At 30.8% G+C, this 22,714-nt stretch overlaps 1 protein-coding gene across 5 annotated transcripts in view; it reads right to left on the reverse strand.

The window, feature by feature from the left end:
• Positions 1 to 22,714, reverse strand: part of LOC122718936 (AT-rich interactive domain-containing protein 2-like) — a 51,680-nt gene that overhangs the window by 8,719 nt on the left and 20,247 nt on the right. For all 5 annotated transcript variants that reach the window (XM_043944351.1, XM_043944352.1, XM_043944349.1 and 2 more), the window contains exons 3-7: positions 15,196 to 15,293; positions 9,576 to 9,727; positions 1,843 to 2,315; positions 717 to 1,231; positions 13 to 401 (exon numbers count right to left, since the gene is read on the reverse strand). In XM_043944351.1, coding sequence (XP_043800286.1) covers positions 13 to 401; positions 717 to 1,231; positions 1,843 to 2,315; positions 9,576 to 9,727; positions 15,196 to 15,293 — 1,627 coding nt within the window. The remainder of the gene's footprint in view (positions 1 to 12; positions 402 to 716; positions 1,232 to 1,842; positions 2,316 to 9,575; positions 9,728 to 15,195; positions 15,294 to 22,714) is intronic.

Genomic DNA, 22,714 nt, shown 5'->3' on the forward strand with positions numbered 1-22,714 from the left:
TTTTATATGTACTGTGCGTAGTAGATTTTGTTGTAATTGCAGCTGGAGTCGTTGGTCGTGAAGGTGCTGGGCTAACAGGAGCTGGCGTTGCAGTAACTGTAGCTGGAGTTGTTGGCACAGAGGAGGACACTGTTACTGCTGGCGCAGTAGCTGTGACAGGAGTAGTATTCTGAGTAGCATTCGGTGGTGGTGCTACCGTAGACACTGTTTCGATAACTCTCATCAAAATACAAGCTTTCGGCCCATAACTCTGCGCTTCTACAGTAACAAGAGCAACTAATGTGTCGATAGCTCCGCGTACCCGCGCGACGCTAGTACATGGCCTTTCACCTAACGAAGTCAATGCGTACAAGCATTCCAAGGTATATACTAAAAGAGCTATGTCGTTCAGAGCTAAAAATCTGTAAATAAATATGTATATGAATTTTGATATAAATTGTTACTACTTTACTATTATAATTTCATATAATTTCATTAGAATTATAGAGAATTAAATATTTTTTTTTAGTTAGAAAATATATTTCTCTATTTCACTTTTTTAAAAGTGATATAAAAAGTTATATTTTAGCACTGATAATTCAAGATGCACTATGAAAATTTTTCTTAAATTTTCTATATATGTAAAGATTTTTTTTCAGAATAAAAGTCATAAAAATATGATAAGATATATTTCAAAAACAAAAATTTGTACGTGAAATTTATGAGACAAAATTCACCTGCATATTAGTTCATATACATTGTCTTCTAATCCAAACGTAACGATTTCTTCATTGCTGTCTTGTTGGCTAATTTTATTAAGCACCTCCAAGCAGGAAATAACAATAAACCTGTCTTGGGATTCAATTCCCTTTGCCACACATGACAATACAACATCTGTTATCCTCTCACCAGCTTCTTTTAAGACTATTTCATTTGCTATGTTTCCTAATATATCAAAACCAAGCTGATGCAGATTACTCCACCTCGCTCTTACACAGAGTAATACGAATCTCAAGAAACATCGATTCCTTCCTAATACAGCAGCGTTTTCTGGTGTAAAACTTAAATTCCGTAAAATAGATGCTATTTGGAGCACACGTTGCCCATAAGGATCCTGCGTTCCCAATGTTCGTCCAACACAAAACAAATCTTTATCTTCTTCCTCAAATTTTATGGAGTTTTGATTTTGATCTCTTAAAGTTTCATCTTGGTGAGATCCAATCGGATCTAATCTCGAACAGTCTGGCATCGCCTGCATACATATACATACACACACATTTTATTTTATGAAATGCAAAATCTCTACAATAAATTAATGAAAAGTATATTCTAAGATTCCACATATTTAATTGAAAATTTATTATAAAACTAACAGAATAAGAAAGAAATCCATTATTTTATATGATTCAAAACTTGTAAATTTTTTTAAAAATGGATAATTGGAAAACGATCTTGAAAAAAGAAGGGAATTATTATTTTGAATTAATATTTAAAAATTTGTAAAATTTGTATCTAATGATAAAAGCTTTTTGTTGAGACCAAAAATAATGGATTTATTTCCAATCTCTCTTTCTCTTTCTCTCTCTCTCTCTCTCTCTAATATACTACAATTTTAATTTTAAAAATTAAATAATTTAATTCAAAAAAGATTTGATCATTCTTTATAAATTACAGAAACTAATTTACTACATACCACTATTATTCTTAATCATGTGTCTTGTTCAAATTCAAATAAAATAAACTCTTTGAATTTGAAAATAAAAATAAAATGGAAAAACGGAAATCGAACAATCACTTAGAAGATTTCTTAGAAGGCAAAAATCAACCAATAATCAAGACACGCGGTATCCTATTTCATCGTACCCCGTCGACTTCCATCGACGTTGACGCCTCATCTCCGTTCTCCGTGGACGCGGCGCTTTTGTTCTGTTTCTCCCTCTCCAATATTTTCCGCCTGGAGAAGGTCTGGGGGCTGGCGGTGGTCGGTTTCTTCATGAACGTTCTTTCATTCGTAAGATCTATCACATCCTGCGAGTCGAGGACGTCCGACCAGAAAGAGTTGATGGAATAATTCCTCACACGGGAATAAACCTCGATGAAGAGCTGCCGCGTTCCAGGTGAATCGAAGACACCGGCGTGCGCCAAAAGTATGTTCACGAGACGAGGATATTTGTCGAGGCGTAAGATATGCTTGCCCTCGTTCGATAGCAACGTGCAGACATTGATGGCGAAGTCTTGCTCGTTGGGAAGTGGCGAGAGAAGAGATAGCGCGAGTTTATCGTAGTTGGATGGCTTATAAAGATCGGACGAAAGGCCATTGTATTCACGAAGAGATTCTGAAAATTGAAAAAAAAAAAAATTGTTATTGTTATTAATCTATATGAAAAATTTATTTTCTAAAAAAAATTAAAATTATACGATTGTTAGTTCGTATATTCTTAGAGAATTGAAAGAGGAAGACGAGGATCATTGAAGGAATGTAAGTAAAAGAAAAATAAAAAAAATTAAATTTGCACAGTGTAGATAATAACCATCGCACTAAGAATAAAATTTGTTTTATTACAAGAGATTAAGATAACGATCACGAAAGAAGCGAATTTAGTTCACGAGAATCTAATCATCTCGTGTAAACAAGATCTCTTCTTATCATATAATTAACATTTGGATATTTTTTAGAATGCAATAATGTTTTAATATGCAAAGAGTTTTAATTATATTAATTTTTATAATGTAATTTTGATTTTTTAAGTAATGGAACATTTATGGAATATTACATTTTATCAATCGTTTAATTAATTATAAGTTTATATAATAATTATATATCGCAAACAATTCCTTAATAAATATAGGAGAATAAAGGAAGGTTATAATCATACGTATATCTGATACTGGTTAACAGGCGTCGCCTCATGCAACTGGTGTGTGATCGACAAATCACGAGTATAATAGCTTGTACATGATCAGATCAGATCTTTACAAAACAATAAAATTAATCGATGGAGTGGAAATATATAATATATATATGATAACAATATATAATAACAAATGATAGAATTTAATTTCAAACGAATTATAATATAATTAATTTTGTTACGATAAATTGGATTACATCAACTCGAAAACGATGCTTTATAACAAAATATAATTTGACTAAATATTCCTTCACTCTTAATTATTTGCAACGTTACCTACTACGGAATACAATACAACAACTAAAATTAACTTTATTTTTATTAACTTGATAATGTGAGCATTTTCTGGTAATCTATAAAAAAAAAAGCTTTGATTTAATATTAATTGTATTGTACATTTCTATAATATAATATAATGAAAAATATTATAATTCATTTTCTTTTTATAAATAGATGGAAATAAATCGCATGCGCAATTTTCAATAGCGCGAAAGATAATTCATATCGATTACAATTGCACGCGTTTCACACACAACAATCTTTGATCTGGCAGCAAATTGTTTCTTTCTAACAATTTAGCATACGAGACTCGTGCAAAGTCTACGAAGTAACTGGAATATGCATTATCGCAAAATCGCGGTAATATCTTTTTCAACCGCAAAACCGCGATCAATATCGCGCGTCCCAGGAGAAATGCTACTTTTTGCCGGAAACTACGGAATCTACTGACGGAAGGTAAGAAAGGAGAGACGGAAGATAAGGCAAAACGAAAAATGCGCGCGCGAAAAAAGGCGAGAAAAAGAGCCTCTAATAAGATTGTACTTCGTCGAGATTCTTTCTACTCTCTGATTGATGTGATAAAAGGTGATGATCGTCAAATCTAGCGAGTCTAATGTAATATGTGATATATTACATTATATATATTTTAAATACATTTCAATTTTTTTTCACTATTTATTTTTAATTATCTTTTCTTTGTTCAAACAATTATCTGTATTATACAATTAATATCACAAAATGAGAAATATGTTATCTACTTATTATATGATTATTATATTTTTAAACTATAGCAATAATAATGTTTTAATATTGATTTTTTTTCTTTTTTTTCAGTTAAAAAAAAAAAGATCAGGTAATAGATCGTTGGTCACTTTGAGAAAATGAGTAAAGCCGTGGTGAGATAATAATTCTTGGCAATAATTGAGGACACTTTCGAGAACGACACGAAAAGGCCATTCTTGGCAGGAGTAATGAGTTGATTTCGATTAGCCAAGTAAAGATTCGCTTCCAGGCCTATGAGTTACCGCAGAACTTTCCTTGCACTACATCTTGACCTAATTTTATCATTCTATCGTTCGAGATATTCAAAATATTTGTTTTATTGATAATTACAATTTCGAATTATATATATTCTATGTTTTTTTATTTCTATTTTCTATCTTTTTTTTTAATTTTATCATTCATTCAAATATAATAAAAATGTAATAAAACTAAGCAACGATTATCATCGTGATCATCATAATCAAGAATACAGATTTATTGCGAAATAAAATGGAAATGACATTTAATTTAATACGTTTACTCATCTGCGGAATCATATTTATTAATAAAAATACTATTATTATATAAAGTATTTATTTCGTTATTTTTTATTGAAATAAAAAAAAAAAAAAAAGATTAAATTATAATTCTATGATATATAAATTCAATGTTTAAAAAATATTTTCTTTCATTGAATTTTATCGATTTTTCATTCCGCCAAATTTAATTTTAAAAATTAATGCATATTGAAGATAATTGATTATAGATTTTTTTTACTTTTATTTTTTATTCATTAATTTATTTCAATAATATTCAATAATATTCATCCTCTTTTTAAAATTTTCATATCATTTAACTTATCATCTTAGGAATATATATGTATAAAGTTTGTTTCTTAATAATCTACACAAAATATTTGACACATTGCCAAATGTCGACGGAAATTCTAAAAGGAGGCGCTCATAAACTGTTTTAACGCAACTCTCCACATTGATCAAAATAGCATTGGCGTAGAAAGTTAATTTTCTTTTTACATCTTTTATCAATTTAAAACGATTATTGAATGCAAATAGTCTTTGTCATTATTGTGTTAATGAATATGATCAATATCAAATGTTGCAATACATAAGTAATAATATGCATTCCCAATAGGATTGAAGTTCTAGTTCTTCGTCAGCGATAATAATGACAAGAGAATAGTGTAATACTCGTTATCTTTTCTCATGTCATGTCAATGCACTTACATATAAATGAATGATCTTATATGAGAACAATTAAAAGTGATAGATAAATAATTTAAGCTTTATTGCACTCCTCTTGTTTAAATACTGAAAAAATTTACAAATTGAAATATGATTATATGACAAAATAAATATATATCTAATAAAATATTTTTTAAACAATGAAATCTTAAATCATGTCCTTTAATTATTTTTTTATAGACATATTTCTTTTTTAAATTATATATAATTACATATTAAATTACATATATTTAATATATTCGACAAATATTGAATTTTAAATCTACAATTTATTAAATTCTTAATATTATTAAGAAGTAATACTATAATGATCAATAAAGTTACTAAAACGATAACCTTTCATTTAATTTAAAAATATATATCTAACCATATCAATTCATTCCCACAAAATAGTATTCCATTCTCTCTCTCGGTCACTGTAACAAACTAATTAATCGATAATTTGATCGACGGAGAGAGTTTCGATCGATTCAACAGCCAGCGGTTGGTAACACATATTAAAAGCAGAGGGAGAATTCGATGAGGTTAAGGGCATTTCAACACCGAGTGATGCGCAAGGTGCACAGGAGGCGCTGCGCACGCGACGTCAATAATTGGCCTTAAATGATGACAAATGCCGTAACAAGTTACGCTATGGCATATGCAGTGGAACAAAGCATTTGATATATCGATGGCACGCGGTTTAAACGTCACCAATCGCGAAAGTAGCCAGTTCACCTGGATGACGCTAGAATTCAGGCAACGTAGCAACCGAGAACGAGTCGAAGCAGAACAGAGAAAGATAGAGAAGAAGTGGGGATAAACGTATAGAATTGAAAAGTTGGTGGGGGCTGAAATCGGGAGCTACAGAACATCGCGCAAGCGTGGTGAACGTTGTGTTACGCTGGCGCTGGGAGGATCGAGGTCTCACGGAACTCCTATCCCCGCAAACGTTTATTGATTGTGACTCTCGCATCGTGTCTCCTTTTCTGTCTTTATCACACTCTCGTTTCTCACTCCCACTATTCCTCTCCTTTGTTTTTATATCTTCTTCGATCAAATGTTTGTTTTACTTTTTCTTAAATTTTCGCTATTTTGTAAATATATTACACTTATTTAAGTGTAAATATATTGAAATAATCGAACAAATTAAATGTGTACATATTTTTAAATTTGATTACAATAAGCTGTGAATTACGAATTTTGCAGGAATTAAAGTTAAACGTAGATTTTAAAGAAAAATTAAATAATACAATAAATTGTAATGCAAGATATAATTTAATTGTAAATATAAAATTTGTATTTCACTTTGTTCTTTATAATTCCTTATAGTTTTGTGATTTAAATTTTGCTAACATTTCTAAATTACGTTTATTCTTTTTCATATATATAATATACATATTATACATGTTTTTATACATGTTCAATGAATCAATAAAATGTTATCGTGGAAAATCATTTATAAATGATTTAAAGAAAAATTTCATTCCCACAATCTATTTATTTTTCATATGTATTATACATGTAAAAGAATAATGTAAATTTATTTTTTATCTGCAAACGTGCGCGAATCGGAAATGATGGTGAACTTAAGCAAAGTCGAAGTTCAATTCAATGATTACGCGTTATGAATACTTAACGGAACAATTTAGCGCGCGCGCCACGCAACTTCGACGTCTCGATATAATGTTACGCATGAACGCGCGCATCCAATGCGCGCGAACAAGATAGGACTTCGCACAGATATACACGTTCCTTAAACACGCGGCATCGATTTTGTGGGTGCACGCCCATTATTTCATCGTGAAATCACACCATGTTGCGTAGTTGATTTTAAAAAATGATAAGAGATGTTATATAAAGTCATCCCTTTTAAAGATAAACATATAATATAAAAATTTAAAATAAAATTTTTTTTAATTTTTAAATCAATTTTTTTAATTCAATTTAAGTTTTTAATTAAGATATTTATATTTTACATAAATTTTTAGAAATTAAAAATTTGAATTTTTTGTATTTGCAATTTAGATATATAACTAATTAATTATGTGTTATTATGTAATGTATTGATGAAGTGAATGCGACATTCATTTTTCTTGTAATACTAATCTTCAGATGCCTACGCAACCAATAAATATTTTTAAAATAGATTTTTAAATTTTGTATAAATTATTTTTAAAAAAATAATAGGTTTAAAAATTTCCAAATTAAAAAATACTAATTAGACCTATAAGAAAAGTTAACATCTTGCCATCGACTGATATCAAAAGAATTAACATGTGAGTAAACATCATATATATGTTTATTTAGCGATCGGGTCAATTTTGAATTTCAGTAAATTTAGTCGATATCGTTGAAGTGACCGAAAGTGTTAAGTTACCGAACATTTCAGTACCCAAGCGTTTCCAGTTTGCCGTGTCGAAAAGTAGTAAGAAGAGAACGAAAGAAAATGAAAGAGTAACGAAGATGCGAGAAAATGGCAAAGTGGGGTGAGTAAGCACAGTACGGAGCTGATAGTTGATCGTACGCATGCGCAGAAAATATAGACCCGCGTTCCGACAGTCAGAGCGCGGTCACGGAGGTGTATGCGCGATTCTATGTGTGTCATGATTATTGCCCATTAAATTATCTTGCACACGTTGTGCGCGTTCTACTCTCACTCCCTGACACGAAGCTGCATCAATGCACATATATCGTATTATTGTGTACAAATATACGTAGTGCACGTATATGTATGTATCATGTACACGTACGCATTTGTTCCCAGCCAGACTGGCTCTCTATCTCTATATCCCTCTCTTGCCCGACACAGCTTCGAAGCACGTCAATAACCCGTTGCCGCCTCGCATGCTGCATACGTTGCAGTGCGTTTATAGCGCGAGCGCACATATGTTCGCAACACACTTAACCGACGCTTTTTTACGAAACGAGTTTCGGAGCTTTCACCTGTTTCTATAGCTCGGTTCGATTCTCGAGTCCTTTGTGCGTATGTAGACGCACTTGAACCGGCTCAAAATTCTAGCCTTCGACACTGTTACTCATTTTTTATCATTTATCATTATGTTATCATTTTTTTATCTATATTTTACGCAATTTTTTCTCAATTTCACTTCCTCCTTCCACGGAACAACGTATTATTTTGACCGAGATTAATGGCGAAATGTAAATCATCGTTAACGAATTGCCAGGAAACCTGAAACGATGATAATGCGCGCGCTTGGAACTAATTGTAGGATGCAATTACACATAAAAGCATTTTTCATACGAAGGGAAATTTATAATTAAGTAATCGAATATTTTCTGAAGATTAGAAAGTATTTTTTAAATTTTTATGTAATAAAATCAGATTATAAATAGTTCAATGATTAATAAAAAAAAAAAAATTAAATCGAAAATAGATATAAGTAAAATGGAAAAGACATATGTCACTTTCAATTCTTACTAGCTTGATAATTTTTTATTATTTTAATATATTCTAATAATATTTCATTGTAAATATAAAAATAAATATTTTAATAATATTTCATTATAAATATAGAATAAAAATGTATTTAAACAAATATATTTAATTTTATTCCTTTCTAGAATGTAACTAATATATCTTAAATATAACGAATGAACATAGAACACCGTTAACGTATTATTACCCGATATGGTGGTCGTTTTTGTAAATCTGAATAGACCAGAACGTCAGACGAAAAAAATTCTGACAAACGGAAATTGCTAACGCAGCGAATTATTGAACCATGACACTCGACACGTACGTACACCTGCGTACAATGTATGTACGTTTGATATGTTACTGTGAATACGAGTACGTGTTGGTGGTAGCGGGAAAGAGCGAGAAAAATACAGGAACAATGCATAGTGGAAAACGCATTTGAAAGTCGTTCGAGCGTGTGGACGTGCATGTGAAATGCACGGCGCGACGAGTACAGTGGCATAAGTTCGTAAAAACGGTTTATCGAGAACCATCGTAAATTCAGCGGTCGGTTCGGCAAACGCTGCGGGCTTCGCGTGACAAAAATATGATTGGAAAGCACGGTGACGATTCAAAAATTCGATACATTGTGGATAAGAATGGTGGATAAATGAAGTTGAATGTTATATAAGTTAAACAGCACAATATTTTGATGTCTTTCAATGAAGCATCAATCAGTATAGATACTATTTACTATATTTAATATAAACAAGTAACTAATACCGTATAGGTTATGTTTTCTAATTTCTCGCCATGTTTCCGTTTCTTCATATTCTTTAAAGTAAATATTTAAAAAATAGATTTAAGCAATTTTTTTTATATAAATGTATCTTTTTATAGTTCGAATAAATTTATTATTAGCATAATTTTTTTTTATTAGTTTACGGAATTATTTTCAGAAAAATAAAATTCGATAATTACCTGCGACATTGTGTTGATGATGATTATAAGTAAGAGGAACAGAGTGTAATGCCCTAGCAGACCATTTTCTGTGTCTGGAATCCTCGTCATCGTCGTCAGCTTGTTGGCCATCTTCTCCCAGGAAATGTACTTTTTCGTATCTGTCCAAATACCTAGAAAAATATATGATTACGTTGTGTTAAATCTCAGAACTATTATAATTAAAATATTTAGAGCAAAGTATCTATAAATATCCAATATATAAAATTCATGTTCTCTCTTTTTTTTTTTTTTTTTTTTTTTTTTTAGAATTAAAAGAAACGCTCTTTCTTTGTAAAAATTATAAGGAATAAAGAGCAGAACCATTGGTTGGAAGGGAAATTATCAGTATATTTGAAGACAATTGGTGTGTGTATTAACTTAACTTTAAAGATAATGAGAGAGAGGATTGAACTTAACGGAATTCAAATGTACATATAATACTTTTGTATTTTTTTCTTTTAACGAATGTTAATGGCCCAAGAAAATACGATTTGAACATGTTGCCTTTGACAACATCCCTTTTATTCTCTCTCGTTTTCTTCGCACATTTCTTTGTCCAATCTCGAAGCTTAAGAAGAATCCAATGCTCAAAATCCATCTACAAGAGAGTTAAATACTTTTTTTTATAAATATTACAATATTAACAATTATTATATACATTAAATTATTTTATTTTGTTCACTTAGAAACTAGAGAAAATTTTCTACTATTTATTATTGAATAATCAACTTTCTACTCAGAAGTTCAATTTAAAAAATTCAAATAATTCCTCGTATTTAAACTTTAGCAGTGACATCTATAATTCTGATAATTACGCAACTTCGATACTTAGTGTAAAACATAAAACTGCGAAATGCATTGGGATAAAATGAATAATATCGAAGAGTTTAATAAATTTTTTTTTTTTTTTTTTTTTTACGTTCTTGATTTCATTTCTTCATAGAACAAACGCACAATATAGACAATTCAAGCTCCACCTCGAAAGAGAAACCAATGCAAGCGATGTCGACCCGTCGACGACCGTACGCGACTAAATGGCGCTCAATTCCAAGCACCGACCGAGACACAAGATACGTTGAACCGACTCTTGTATCGACGCACGAGTTTCGAATGTGATTAAGCTACGCGGGATCAAGCTTACTGACCGCGATCGAGACTGAAGAGAAGAACGAAAACAATCCTGAACAAACCTGTGAAGTTCGAAGCACGTTCGAGAATATGATGATAATAATAATAATAACAATAATAATAATAATAACGATAAGAGGGACAGAGAGGGGGGAGGATAGGGGAGGGGGGAGGGGTAGACGAGACGAGACACAGTCGTGGGTGGGCGAAAGAAAGTGGTGGGGGTAGGTGTAGTGGATTCATTCATGCACCAACGTAGAGTACAGAAGGTGCAGGCGTGAAGCACCCGGCCAGAGCCTGATTGGCCGTTGCACGGTGCAGACTGAGCACAGACACTTTGACTACTGGCTCTGCCTCTGGCCGTGCAACACAACTCTGTGCGCCGTATATAGATAGAGGCCAACAGTAGGAAACATCTACCATAGCGTGCCGCTACTTGGTTGGTGGCACTGATGTACAACACTGTAGGGTCCGGCAGAAGTCACGTGTCCCTCCCAGAGGCTCTGTAACGTCGATCGAGTATGAATGGAAACCGCGTTGAGGACACGTGTTATCGGTGCCTCAAATTTCGAGAATCTTTCGGATCGATGTATAGATTTTACTTCAAAGAAGGAAAAATGTATATCAAGGTATAAGAAAGCAACGATCTTTAAAGAAAAATTAGAAAATTTAAACATTTATGATTATTTTTAATTCTAATTACGGAGAATCGAAGTTTAGAATTTTCTTCGTATTTTAACGCAAGAAAAGGGTAATGAGTGAATGAGTGAGTGAATGAGTGAGTGAGAGAGAGAGAGAGAGAGAGAGAGAGAGAGATTCTCGTTATCCGAAATATAAATTATCTTATGCAATTATTTTTATATATCCAATATCTACGTATCTTGAAAAATAAAAACGAAGTTATGTAGGATATTTTAATTACGAAGGACAGTATAGTAAATGAAGACTGAAAATAAATTTTATTTAACGAGTAGAAATAATTGTGGAAATCAGTTAATTAACATTGACAGGCGGAAAGAATGGAAGTGTAACCTTGTCTCTATGATTACGGTAATTAAATTCAATCGAAGGTATAATATAAAGGAATTTCTTAATCGGAACTTCAAGTGACTTTAAATAATTTAATATAAACAAAGTTAATAAAATTATGCACATTATAATATGTACTCTTATTTTAATTTTGTAATCAAAATTGTTCGTGATAATAAATCGTGATAAATAATTAATTGTAATAATATCTTATTTTTAATAATATTTATAATAAGCAATAATTATTTGTTGATAGAATATTCTTTGTCTCTTTTTACAAAACTCTTTTTTATTCAAAAACAGCATGTACAATAATTCATGGAATTCAGTTTATATAGTAAGAACTATTATAATGAAATAAAAATATCCATAATCGAATGAGAGATAAATAATTTTACTTTTGCACGTTTTATTCATCCTTGAAAGTATATATACGTATTATAAATTATTCTGTATAAACAGAATATGTATGAACTATGTTCGTCTGACAATTCTGACTTTAAATCAACTTTGACGTATATGTTCATAGTTCACGTGACAGCTAACGTGTTATCAAACTTGTCAAAATGACAGGTCAAATTTTCTTTTGCTCTTGGAAAAATGAATATTTGATCGAAAATACGATTCACTAAAATAAAACTTTTTTTTTAATGAAACAATTATACATATTTATTTTTCATTATATTTTTCATCATATTATAAAATGATTTATTATGAAATGTTCGAAGTCATTTTATGATAAGAATCACACAGAAACTGTGATATATCGATATATCTTTATATTTCATTTTTTTCGCAACTTGCTTCAACATAGAAACGAATATATATTGCTTGGTACCAGTGTATTTTATCACTTAGGAACAACTAATCTGATTATACGATATTTTGAAAAGAATGTCACGTAATTTGTGATAATGAAAAGATACACTGCTTACGTTAAACATGTACAGTTTATAGATTTAGATATTTAGATATTATACACATCTCTTCAAATTTCTTATAACTAATTTCAATTGATTCTTGATTTTTATACTCTAAATATTTAAATTACAAATTATATTACTACAATATGTAATACATTATGTTATATTAGATATACTTAAAGGAAAATTTCAAGAGTTCTTCTGATGAGAATCTTACCAATGAGTCGTCATAGTACTGTTATAATACACGTATATATTAAAATGAGTATTCGAATAGCAGAATGGTACACCATATTTACCGTTACACTTTGTAATAGAATTCCATTTATGTAAGAATCATTATGACTGGTGGCGGCATCACACGGGGAAAAAGATATACGAATAATGAAAACGAACGAAGCGAAGTAGCGAAATAATCGAGAGAAAAATCAACAACGTGAATCAATTTTCTTTCTTTCAATTATTATTTATATCATTTTCTTCTTTTTTTATAATCTCACTTTATTGCTCGAGAAATCGTAACTAATTAGAAGATTTTATGAAATCTTCGATTCAAATAAATGAAATTCTATCTGTGTTATATTTGATTTTTTAATCGTATGGGTTAAGTTAGGTTAGATTATTACGAATAAAAATATAAAATTAAAATAAAATTATGAAAATTCTAATGCTATTAGCGAATTGCTAATAGTTACGTAATTTAAATCATATTGAAAGATTATATCTCGCTCTTTATTTCCTTTAATAGAACGATTTAAATATTAATATGTATAATACGATTTGAATACGTATTACTCGTATTTAGATGATTTATATGAATCAATTCATTTCAAATTTAAAGATTTATATTTTATAAAGAAGTTGAATAAAAATGTTACTTTTAACATTATTAAATTGTGAAAATAACAAATAAATTTCGAATAATATCGTAACAATTCGAGTGATTGTACAATGATTGTTCACTCTAAATATTCACTAGAGAAAAATATTCTCGAGAGCAACTCTTGAGAGTTTTTCTTTTAATTCTGTTCGCACCCTTTCGTTTAAGAATAAGTTCTCGCTAATAGACGTTGAAGTTAGAATGAAAGTTGGACAGTCAACGAAAGGACGCGAATAGTATATTCTATTTTCGTGATTTGCTAAAAATACTCTTGAGAACAATTCTCGAATGTATTCATTCTGAAATGATGATATATCTATCCAAAGGATCGACGAAAGTGTTGGTTTCGAAGAAACGATGGAATCGACCGGCGTCCTTGTTTGCAACCGGCGCACGGTAACAAGGTTGCACAGAGAGAGCTTTACCAGAGAGAGAGGGAGAGAGGACAGCGACTCAGGAACCACGTGGTTCTCTCGTCAGCGAGGCCACAGTATGAATGAACGAACGAACGAACGTACGTACTATACGATACGGAAAATGTTGGCGGTGGTGGGGCGTAGGTAGCAGAGAGTGCCGATACGCGGCCGTGTCGTGAAACGTCGCTGACTCTTCTACTCTTGCAGACGCTCGTGGACTGCCAGACATAATGGACATCGTGTGTATGTATGAGTAACGTGTGACTATGATAACCAAGTCATGGTTGCTTGACCGAGCCATATTGTCAACAAAAATGTTTTCGTTCAAGTTTTGTTTAATTTGTTTTCAAATTTTAACTCGTCATTTAGAAATTTTCAATTCGAATCGTAATCTTTTTTTTATATTAGATTTAATTAGACAAGTAGTCGAAAATCTTAAAACAAGTTTAATATATTATAAGTTTCATAATATTATAAGTAGATGTAATTCATGCGGTAAAATCTATACAGATAAAAATGAATGTTGTTGTAATTCTCATACATCTAGATACATGAATTAAGGTCATACTCATTTACTTACAACCATACAGAGAGGTTATATTTATTTACAAATATTCACGCTTGTCACGGTCTCGTTTATTTACTTATTGAATCGGGGATTTGTATGAAAATGTGAATTTTTGATTCTATACGTATAGTACGATTTATCAATAAAGATATCCTTGACTGTTTCTATCTTTCTGCAATTGATTTGATATCGATGAAAAAAAAAATAATAGTAGTAATAATGATGAAGAAAATATTCTTCGTCGAAAGTCGAAATTAAAAAAGAAAATTGTAAAAATTAATAAATAAGTAAATTAAACTGCATAAATTATTAATAAATTAAAGGAATAGCTAAATAATTAAATATTCTAATGTTTAAATTATACATATATATATATATTGAAAAAAGGGTTAAGAAAATATACCTTAATTAATGAACAATTTTCCAAAAATTTACTCAAAAAAAAAAAAATATTCCAATTTGATGTTATTTCAAAGATCTAAAACTTCATTTAAAAACATATTCTTCAATTTAGTTTTGAACAGATCAACGCTCAGATCCAAGACATATATACAGTTAAAGGCATATCTCCCAATTCACTATTCAGATGATGTACGAGCTTGGAAAGCTTCTAAAATAAGGTGATCGATGATGGCAACGCATCTCAGCCACTTACCTAAGGTAAATTTGTTTAAGGCCAACCCCGCTGTTCACGCAGCCATTGGGTAGATGGAATTGTTCGCATAACGATGCCCACTCGTTTCTAGTATTCACCTGAAACAAAATAAAAACATTTTAATATTTCTTCTGTCATCTGTATGTAAGAGAGAACAGAAAGAAAATGATGGATATTTTTCGTTTTTTATTTATGAATGATATGAACAAGATTTTTCACAAAAATTATAAGTATATTTACTTTATGTATAATTTCAAATATGAATTAAATTCTTTTAGTTTTTTTTTAGTTATTTAGTTATTTGTATTACTTAGAGTTTATGTCAGAATATAATTATTTAAAATTCAACTATATACTGAATTTTGAATTAACCTATAAAAACAATTCTGTATAACTAAACCTTCATAAATCTATATAACTTCAATTTTAATCTATTATAATCTTTTATTATATATTTATTCTTATAATTAATGTAATTTCATAAGAAATTTTAATCTTATAACATTCATTTTTATAAAGAATCATGCCATATCAAACTCGTATCATTTTACTTCACATAGTGGAACAATATAACGCAATACGCTTATACACAGAATCGATGAAGAAAAGTATTGGTCGACTAGTTTACGACGCCCGACTAATGAATTTTACGGTTCTGTTCGCGAAACTCGACGTAAGTTCTTTCCCGCAGTGTGCGTGAGTGTGTTATACTGAATATACATAGAAGTGAAGGATGAAGCACGATTTACCAGTTCCACAAGATAAATACACAAGGACGAAGGGATAGGTAGGGTAAGGAAAGATGAACTGAAAGTGGGAGGTGGATAGTCTGCGCGCGATTCTAAGGGAATTCCTGGTAGCGGGTCGCAAGATAAAATGCACCCGAGCGGTACATAAATTTCTTAGTGTGTGTCGAAAAAATAACCGTTGAGACTCGTGTTACGCGACACTAGCTCGACTTGGTGTGTGTCACAGGAATGGTAAAATAGTAAAAAGAATGAGTGATATGGAAAAAGAAAAAGAAAATGAAATGAAAAAAACTGTAAGAGAATTAGAAAGACAAGAAGGGAAAAAAGTTTGCAGAAATAATGATAATGAATATCGCCCAAAGAAAAATTAAGACAGCAAAATAAATGAAAAATATAGTATAAAAAAAAGAATATCTAAAAATAAACAAAAAAAATATCAAAAATATTTCATTATATATACATAAATACTTCAATTTTGAGGTTAAATTGCAAGCATTATGACGTCACATATGCTTAACCAATATCAAGCACTGTGACAATAGTTATGTCACTTCGAACACATCGCTTCATATTAATTTCTAGAAAAATGAAAATAAAATTCAATTAACAAATAGGTAGGAGAGTTATCACGTATGAATTGATAAACACAGAATTATAAAGAAATATTTATCAGGATACTTTTTCGTTGATGTATACCACGTTTAATACGAACGGAACGAACACAGCGGGAGAACAGAGTCGTGAAATCGACGTACATACTGGGTCAGTGCTCTCTGGATCCGCGCCCGTTTCTTCGCTATTCTCGTCGTCGCGACGTTCAACCTTATGAATCGAGAATGTGGCGCCTCACTGTGGACGACCTCGCGACATCATCAGCCTCTCATCAAAACCGTTCAGACGCAGCACGCATCTCGTAATAAATATCCAATCAATCAATGACACAACTTTCAAATATTTTTTTATCGAAAAGATAGTTTGGAAAGAATTAATTTGAAAAACATTTAACATTGTTCACGGCTGACAGGTAATTTTCATATTGACATAAATTTCACAAACTTTAATAGACAAATCTTCTGAACAAAAATTTTTTGTTATAGAGATGAATAAAATTATTATTTCCGTGATGAGAATTCTAATATATTAATTTAGTTATACGATTAAAATTATATGATATGTAGTTAATGAGTTTCGAACTTGAAATTTATCGCATATGAGAGGTTGAGTTTCCATTGATCGATTCAGTATATGTGTGTTATAAGTCATCTATTATTTTAGATATTAAAGAGATTCGTATAATATTATTTACGAGATAGAATACAAAAAAATGTAAAAAAAATATTTGAAATTTCAATTCAATTATTTTTAAAAAATATATGTATAATTCTTAATACATAAAATATAAATTATAAATGATAAATATAAATATATAAAAATATAAATTTTAAGGTTATATACATATGTAATTGAAAACCATGTATTTCAACAGACTAATTTAACCTCTAACCAAATTAAAGTATCAAGATTAACTTAGATCCGGAGCTTCGAAATCTGGACCACGATTGTGAAAATTGGCGCGACATTTAACATATGAAAAGTCGAAATTAATAGTATGGCATTATATAAGCGGACTTTAAATTATTAGTAACTGTGATGCGAAACAACTCGACATTTCCGTGGATTCTACACGAAAATGTATAAACTCACAATTGATTTATATAACTTAGTAACAATTGCAATTTGTTAACATTAAAAACATATATTCGATTACAACGTTCAAACAATCATTTTTTTAACTGAAAAATAACAATATTGCGGTTTTATAAAAATTTAATGTATATTTTAATTAATGTATACGCATAATGGCGATATGTTAAATTCTGATTTCAATGCTTCAATAATTATAAATAAGAATATAAATATACCAAAAGAAAATATATATAAATATATATAATATATAAATATATATAAATATATATAAATTATCTGTTCATATTTTCTAACATTAAATGGCAGTGTGACAGGAATAGAACCATTTCATTTCATCTAAAAAAAAATTTTAATTGCCAATTATATGAAGTTATACCAAGTTAAGTATACCAAGTTTTATGTTTTGACTTTTAGAATAGACTCTTCCAAGAAAATAAATATATTAAGATTCTTTATATTTTATTTTCTATATTATATGTATACTTCATTCTTATTATTCTTATAATTGAACTAATAAAAATCATATTCAACTAAATTACGCATTTCAAGTTTATAATAACTTGTAACTATGAAGTGTTATAATAGAGATAAAGCAATAAAATTGTTGGGGATTATACAGAGCGTGCGAGCTGATTACGGATTTTACTTGGAAAATTATAATGGATCAGTTATAGCTTCCTTAAATCTTTCACAATCTACAATTTGTAACCAACAAAACAAATTTTTCCAATATGTATAACTATATGTATAACAATATGTACAAATAGAATTCATTTTTTTCAAATTTAATTTTTGCAAATATATTGTATTTCTATTTAATACTTATTTTTTTTTTTTGCAAAAATTTCTTTTTCTTTTAAGTGTAAAATTCTACTTAACATCAGTATATTAATTGTTTCAGAATAGTGAGAAATTTTTCTTGTAAAGAAGTACAGACTGAAAAAAAAAAAAAAGAAAGTTAGAAAGGTAATATAAATAATTGCAGACGTTTTTAATTTACCTGATCTTATCGGGCATTCTACCGCGTAGTTAGATCGCGCAAAGTTTATCTGTCGTAAACACTTGGATTTATCAGGATACGTTACGACTCTGTTTTCTCTGATAAGGAACTACCTCAACTCGATAACCCTTTATTAGTAGTGAATGCGCGTTATCTATCGTGTAATTCACATGTATGTCTAGAATGCATCTCGTTCAAAAAAAGATATATTAGAAAAATTTAAAACACAAACTATTACTAATTACGTAATTATATAATTAAATTTACGTTTGAAATATAATGGCTACATTTTCTTTATTCATGAAAGAAAACCGTCGAACAATTGGACAAAGATGGCCAACGGAAATTCGCTTGAACTTAAAGCCAGCGTTCCATTTGATCAAAGGGGAAGCAGGTAAAAAAGAGAAGTCGTTGTGAAGAACCTAGTAACCAGTCGCAACAAAAAGAACAAAAAGAATTTACTTCAACCTGCGGCAATTTTTTGTTTGATCAAGAGAAACCATATAGAAAAAGGAAGGGAATAGATGACAAATCTTAGCTTTGGCAAAAGAACTTATAAGAACTTTCTCGACACTATGTTTAATTAATAAGAATTAAAAAAAGAAAAAGAAAAAAGAAAAGAAACGAAGAAGTATTTAAGAATAAAATAAAATAATTAAGAATATCGTATTTTATGAAATATGTTTAAAAAATAAAAAATTACCAAAATAAAAGTTACATTTTTAATTTGATTAAATAAAATTAAATTAAATTTTATTTTATTAAAAAAAATAAATATTGAAAATATTGATATGAAAAATATTTGATTCAAAAATATGCGATAAATAACGATAATGTTCGTGATATATCAACAAATTATTTCGCATGATTTCTTAATAATTCCTTGTCGTCTGAAAGTTATCTAAATATAGAATAATGAAGAGTTTGGTCAAATGAGATATCAAAAGCTTAATAAGATTCCTGTTTTATACTTCAGTGATATTTTATGACCTTGAAGTAAAAAAAAAATATTGGTTTCATGAAAATCATAAAATGTCAAATGTCGCTGTTCCTTGTATTTACGCTATGTAAATAATAATAGAATAAATACATCGAACATGTCATTTGGAACTTTGTCATCTTAATCATATTTTTACATCTATTAAAAAACAATAATCCTATCTAGAAATTAATATTCAATGTTTGCCAATTATATTCCTACTGTTCGTCAAATGGTCAGTCAAATAAAATCAATACATAAAATGGGAACAACTCATCAATATCATTCACGCTCAATACACTATTATCCTCTTCCACCAGAAACAATGCACCCATAAGCACCATCGTTGTCAAACGTCTAATGAAACGATTAACACAAAACATCTCGTTCGGCGTGAATGACGGCATCGACAGAAGCGCGATCATCGATGACCATGTCTTAAACAATTGTGATAAACTTCTCGTCATCTAACTTCACATCGACTTATCTTACAATTGATATAGACACGGACCACCGACGATGGGACGAGGAAGAAGCAATCAGACTGAGAATGTATGAGGAGAATGCGAGCCTGCCTATTATTACGTACCAGTTCACGTATATACACGCGATTTACTGGCGCCGATTAGGTAGCATAGCAGCACCGGCACACGCGGACGCCCCGTCTTGTCTGTAATCGTGCGACTTTGCTTGACCTTGGTAGTATGAATTACACTGCGCATGCGCGGGGACGTTCTTCGAGAGCGTCGAACGCTATCCACGTGTTCGTTCGCCTCCGAGGGACTACATGATGAAAGTGTCTTTGCCGCCACGTGCTCGTTGGGGTAGGACATGGTCTCTCTCTCTCCCACCCCCTCTCGCACACTCTTCTCTTTCGCCCCTCCTCTCCCTAACGTTGATGTCCATGCTGCACCGGCCCGCCACACTCTCTGGCCTATGGCTCCGCGCGCGCCGCCGTTTTCGCGCTCTATCGCTCGGCTTTTTCACGTTTCCAGCGTCGCGTGCTTCGCGTCGGGGCTTTTAGTCAGTCTCGGTTTCGTCGTTGAACGGATACATCGGTCGCTGCGGTCACCAGTGACCGGTCGTGTGCTAAGCGACGTTAGCACGCTGTTCCGTACGTTCTATGGTGATATTTAATGATAATAGAGGATCGCTTCTCAGTGGCGCCTCCCTGGTGGTCAGTGGTGACCGATATTGAAGGAAACAAAGTTTTATAAAAACGCTTGTAATGACTACATAACATTTATCTAGAAAAATTTTTAAATTTCATGTGAAGCTATTATAAAATAAAACGTAGATCTTTAACAATTTTATACATGTGAATTATTTTTTTTTATATTCCTTAGATTTTTATACGTTCTAGTTAAATAATACTTGAAATTAGGTGATTGTGAATATATAAATATATAAATATAACTCTATTTCAAGTAACAGAGGAAGACACGTAAAGTAATACAATAACAAGTATGTACTTCGTTTCTTTACGAGTAATATCCAGTAATCCATCCAATCCACGAACGAAAAATAAATATTTCTGTTAATGTATAATCTTCTTATTCATGCTCACGATCACACTCATAAATATTGCGATTTTATAAAGTTTCCTATTATCTTTTCGAAAGATTTCTTAAAATATTAAAGAAATAAAGCATAACATTGTTCTGTTATGGAAATATTCTAGCGATATATCTATCGTTTCAATGATAATGCGTCATCTGGATATTATGCTTTGAAAGGACGCTATAAGTTGTATGTATCATATCAGTGCTACTATTTTTACGTTCAATGTTATACGCTAGAATACGAACAATTACATAAACCTTTGTTAATATCATCGGCACAATATACCCGTTAAGCACAATCGATGAAACGAATTCAAACTCGTTTGTGTTATTCAACGTGAAGAGTTTTATCATTAATTTCAGATAAAGTTATTTTATTAAAAAAAAAATAATAAATTCTAATATTTAAAAATTTTTTTTAATCCCTTTAATATCTATCTCAGTTTTCTATACATCTCAATTATCGTAACAATATTTTGCTTTCTAATTTTTCGCTTTTAATTCGCTTTTAATTTATCGCCCGCTCTTTTCTTTAATCTCATGACTTATACCATTTTCCTTCAAGCCTCTCCATTGTTTCATCATGCTTGAACATAATGCTTCTTTTCCTCCATGCAGAACGCACGACTATTAAGAACGAAGAATTAGTATTCCAGTAGTGAATTCGCTCTCTGCGTTATTTCCCAATCCCTTCCTCTCCCTCCCTAGTTCAAGAGATAGAGAACTGGTTAGAATTACGAGCACGCCGGCGCATTTATCTCTCATCGACTATAACGTAAAACCAGTATATCTAGTCGGCATATCGTATACATCGTAGGGCTCGAGAGAGCTGCAGCTAAACTGCTACCTATATACAGTCTCAAAGAGGATAAATCTTCGCTTTGACGTCTGCCTTTGGACGTTTTGCTCTCGATATCGACGATGTCACAGGATATCCAGACGATGCACCAGATTTTTTTTTTTTCTTTTATTCGACCGGATATTTTATCTCAATTAGATTATATACTCGATAAGTTATTTTCAAAAGTAACGGAGAAAATTTTTGAAAAAAGAATACAATTATTACAATAAAAACATAAGTTAAATAAATTAAACTCGATAATAATTTTTTTATCATTTAACGTGAAAACACATTAAATATTCATAAAATGACAATCGATTAAATATACGATTATATACATAAATATTGTCTATTCTCGGATGAGAATATATTTGCAACTATCTGAATCCAATCGAGAAAAAATTATTCGTAATCATACGATAATTACTACGTCCATTACCATTGATAAAATACCTGCCAATTCCACCAATTCACGAATTTGCGATACACAAGTCATCAACGGTTTATTGCAAATTCCAAAGGCGATGATCCGAAATAAGCATGAAGAAGGGAGCCAAGAACCCTGTTCCAAGAATATAAACCAAGCACACCCCGGAGACAGTTCTGCTCGAATTCTCCTTGGAGTCACGTTTATCGTTTTTCTTCATTTCTGCTTATCCCTTTGTTTTATATATATACATA

This window comes from Apis laboriosa, unplaced genomic scaffold, assembly GCF_014066325.1.
Source record: "Apis laboriosa isolate Shangri-la unplaced genomic scaffold, ASM1406632v1 scaffold68_cov148, whole genome shotgun sequence".
In the NCBI taxonomy this organism is placed as follows: Eukaryota; Metazoa; Arthropoda; class Insecta; order Hymenoptera; family Apidae; genus Apis; species Apis laboriosa.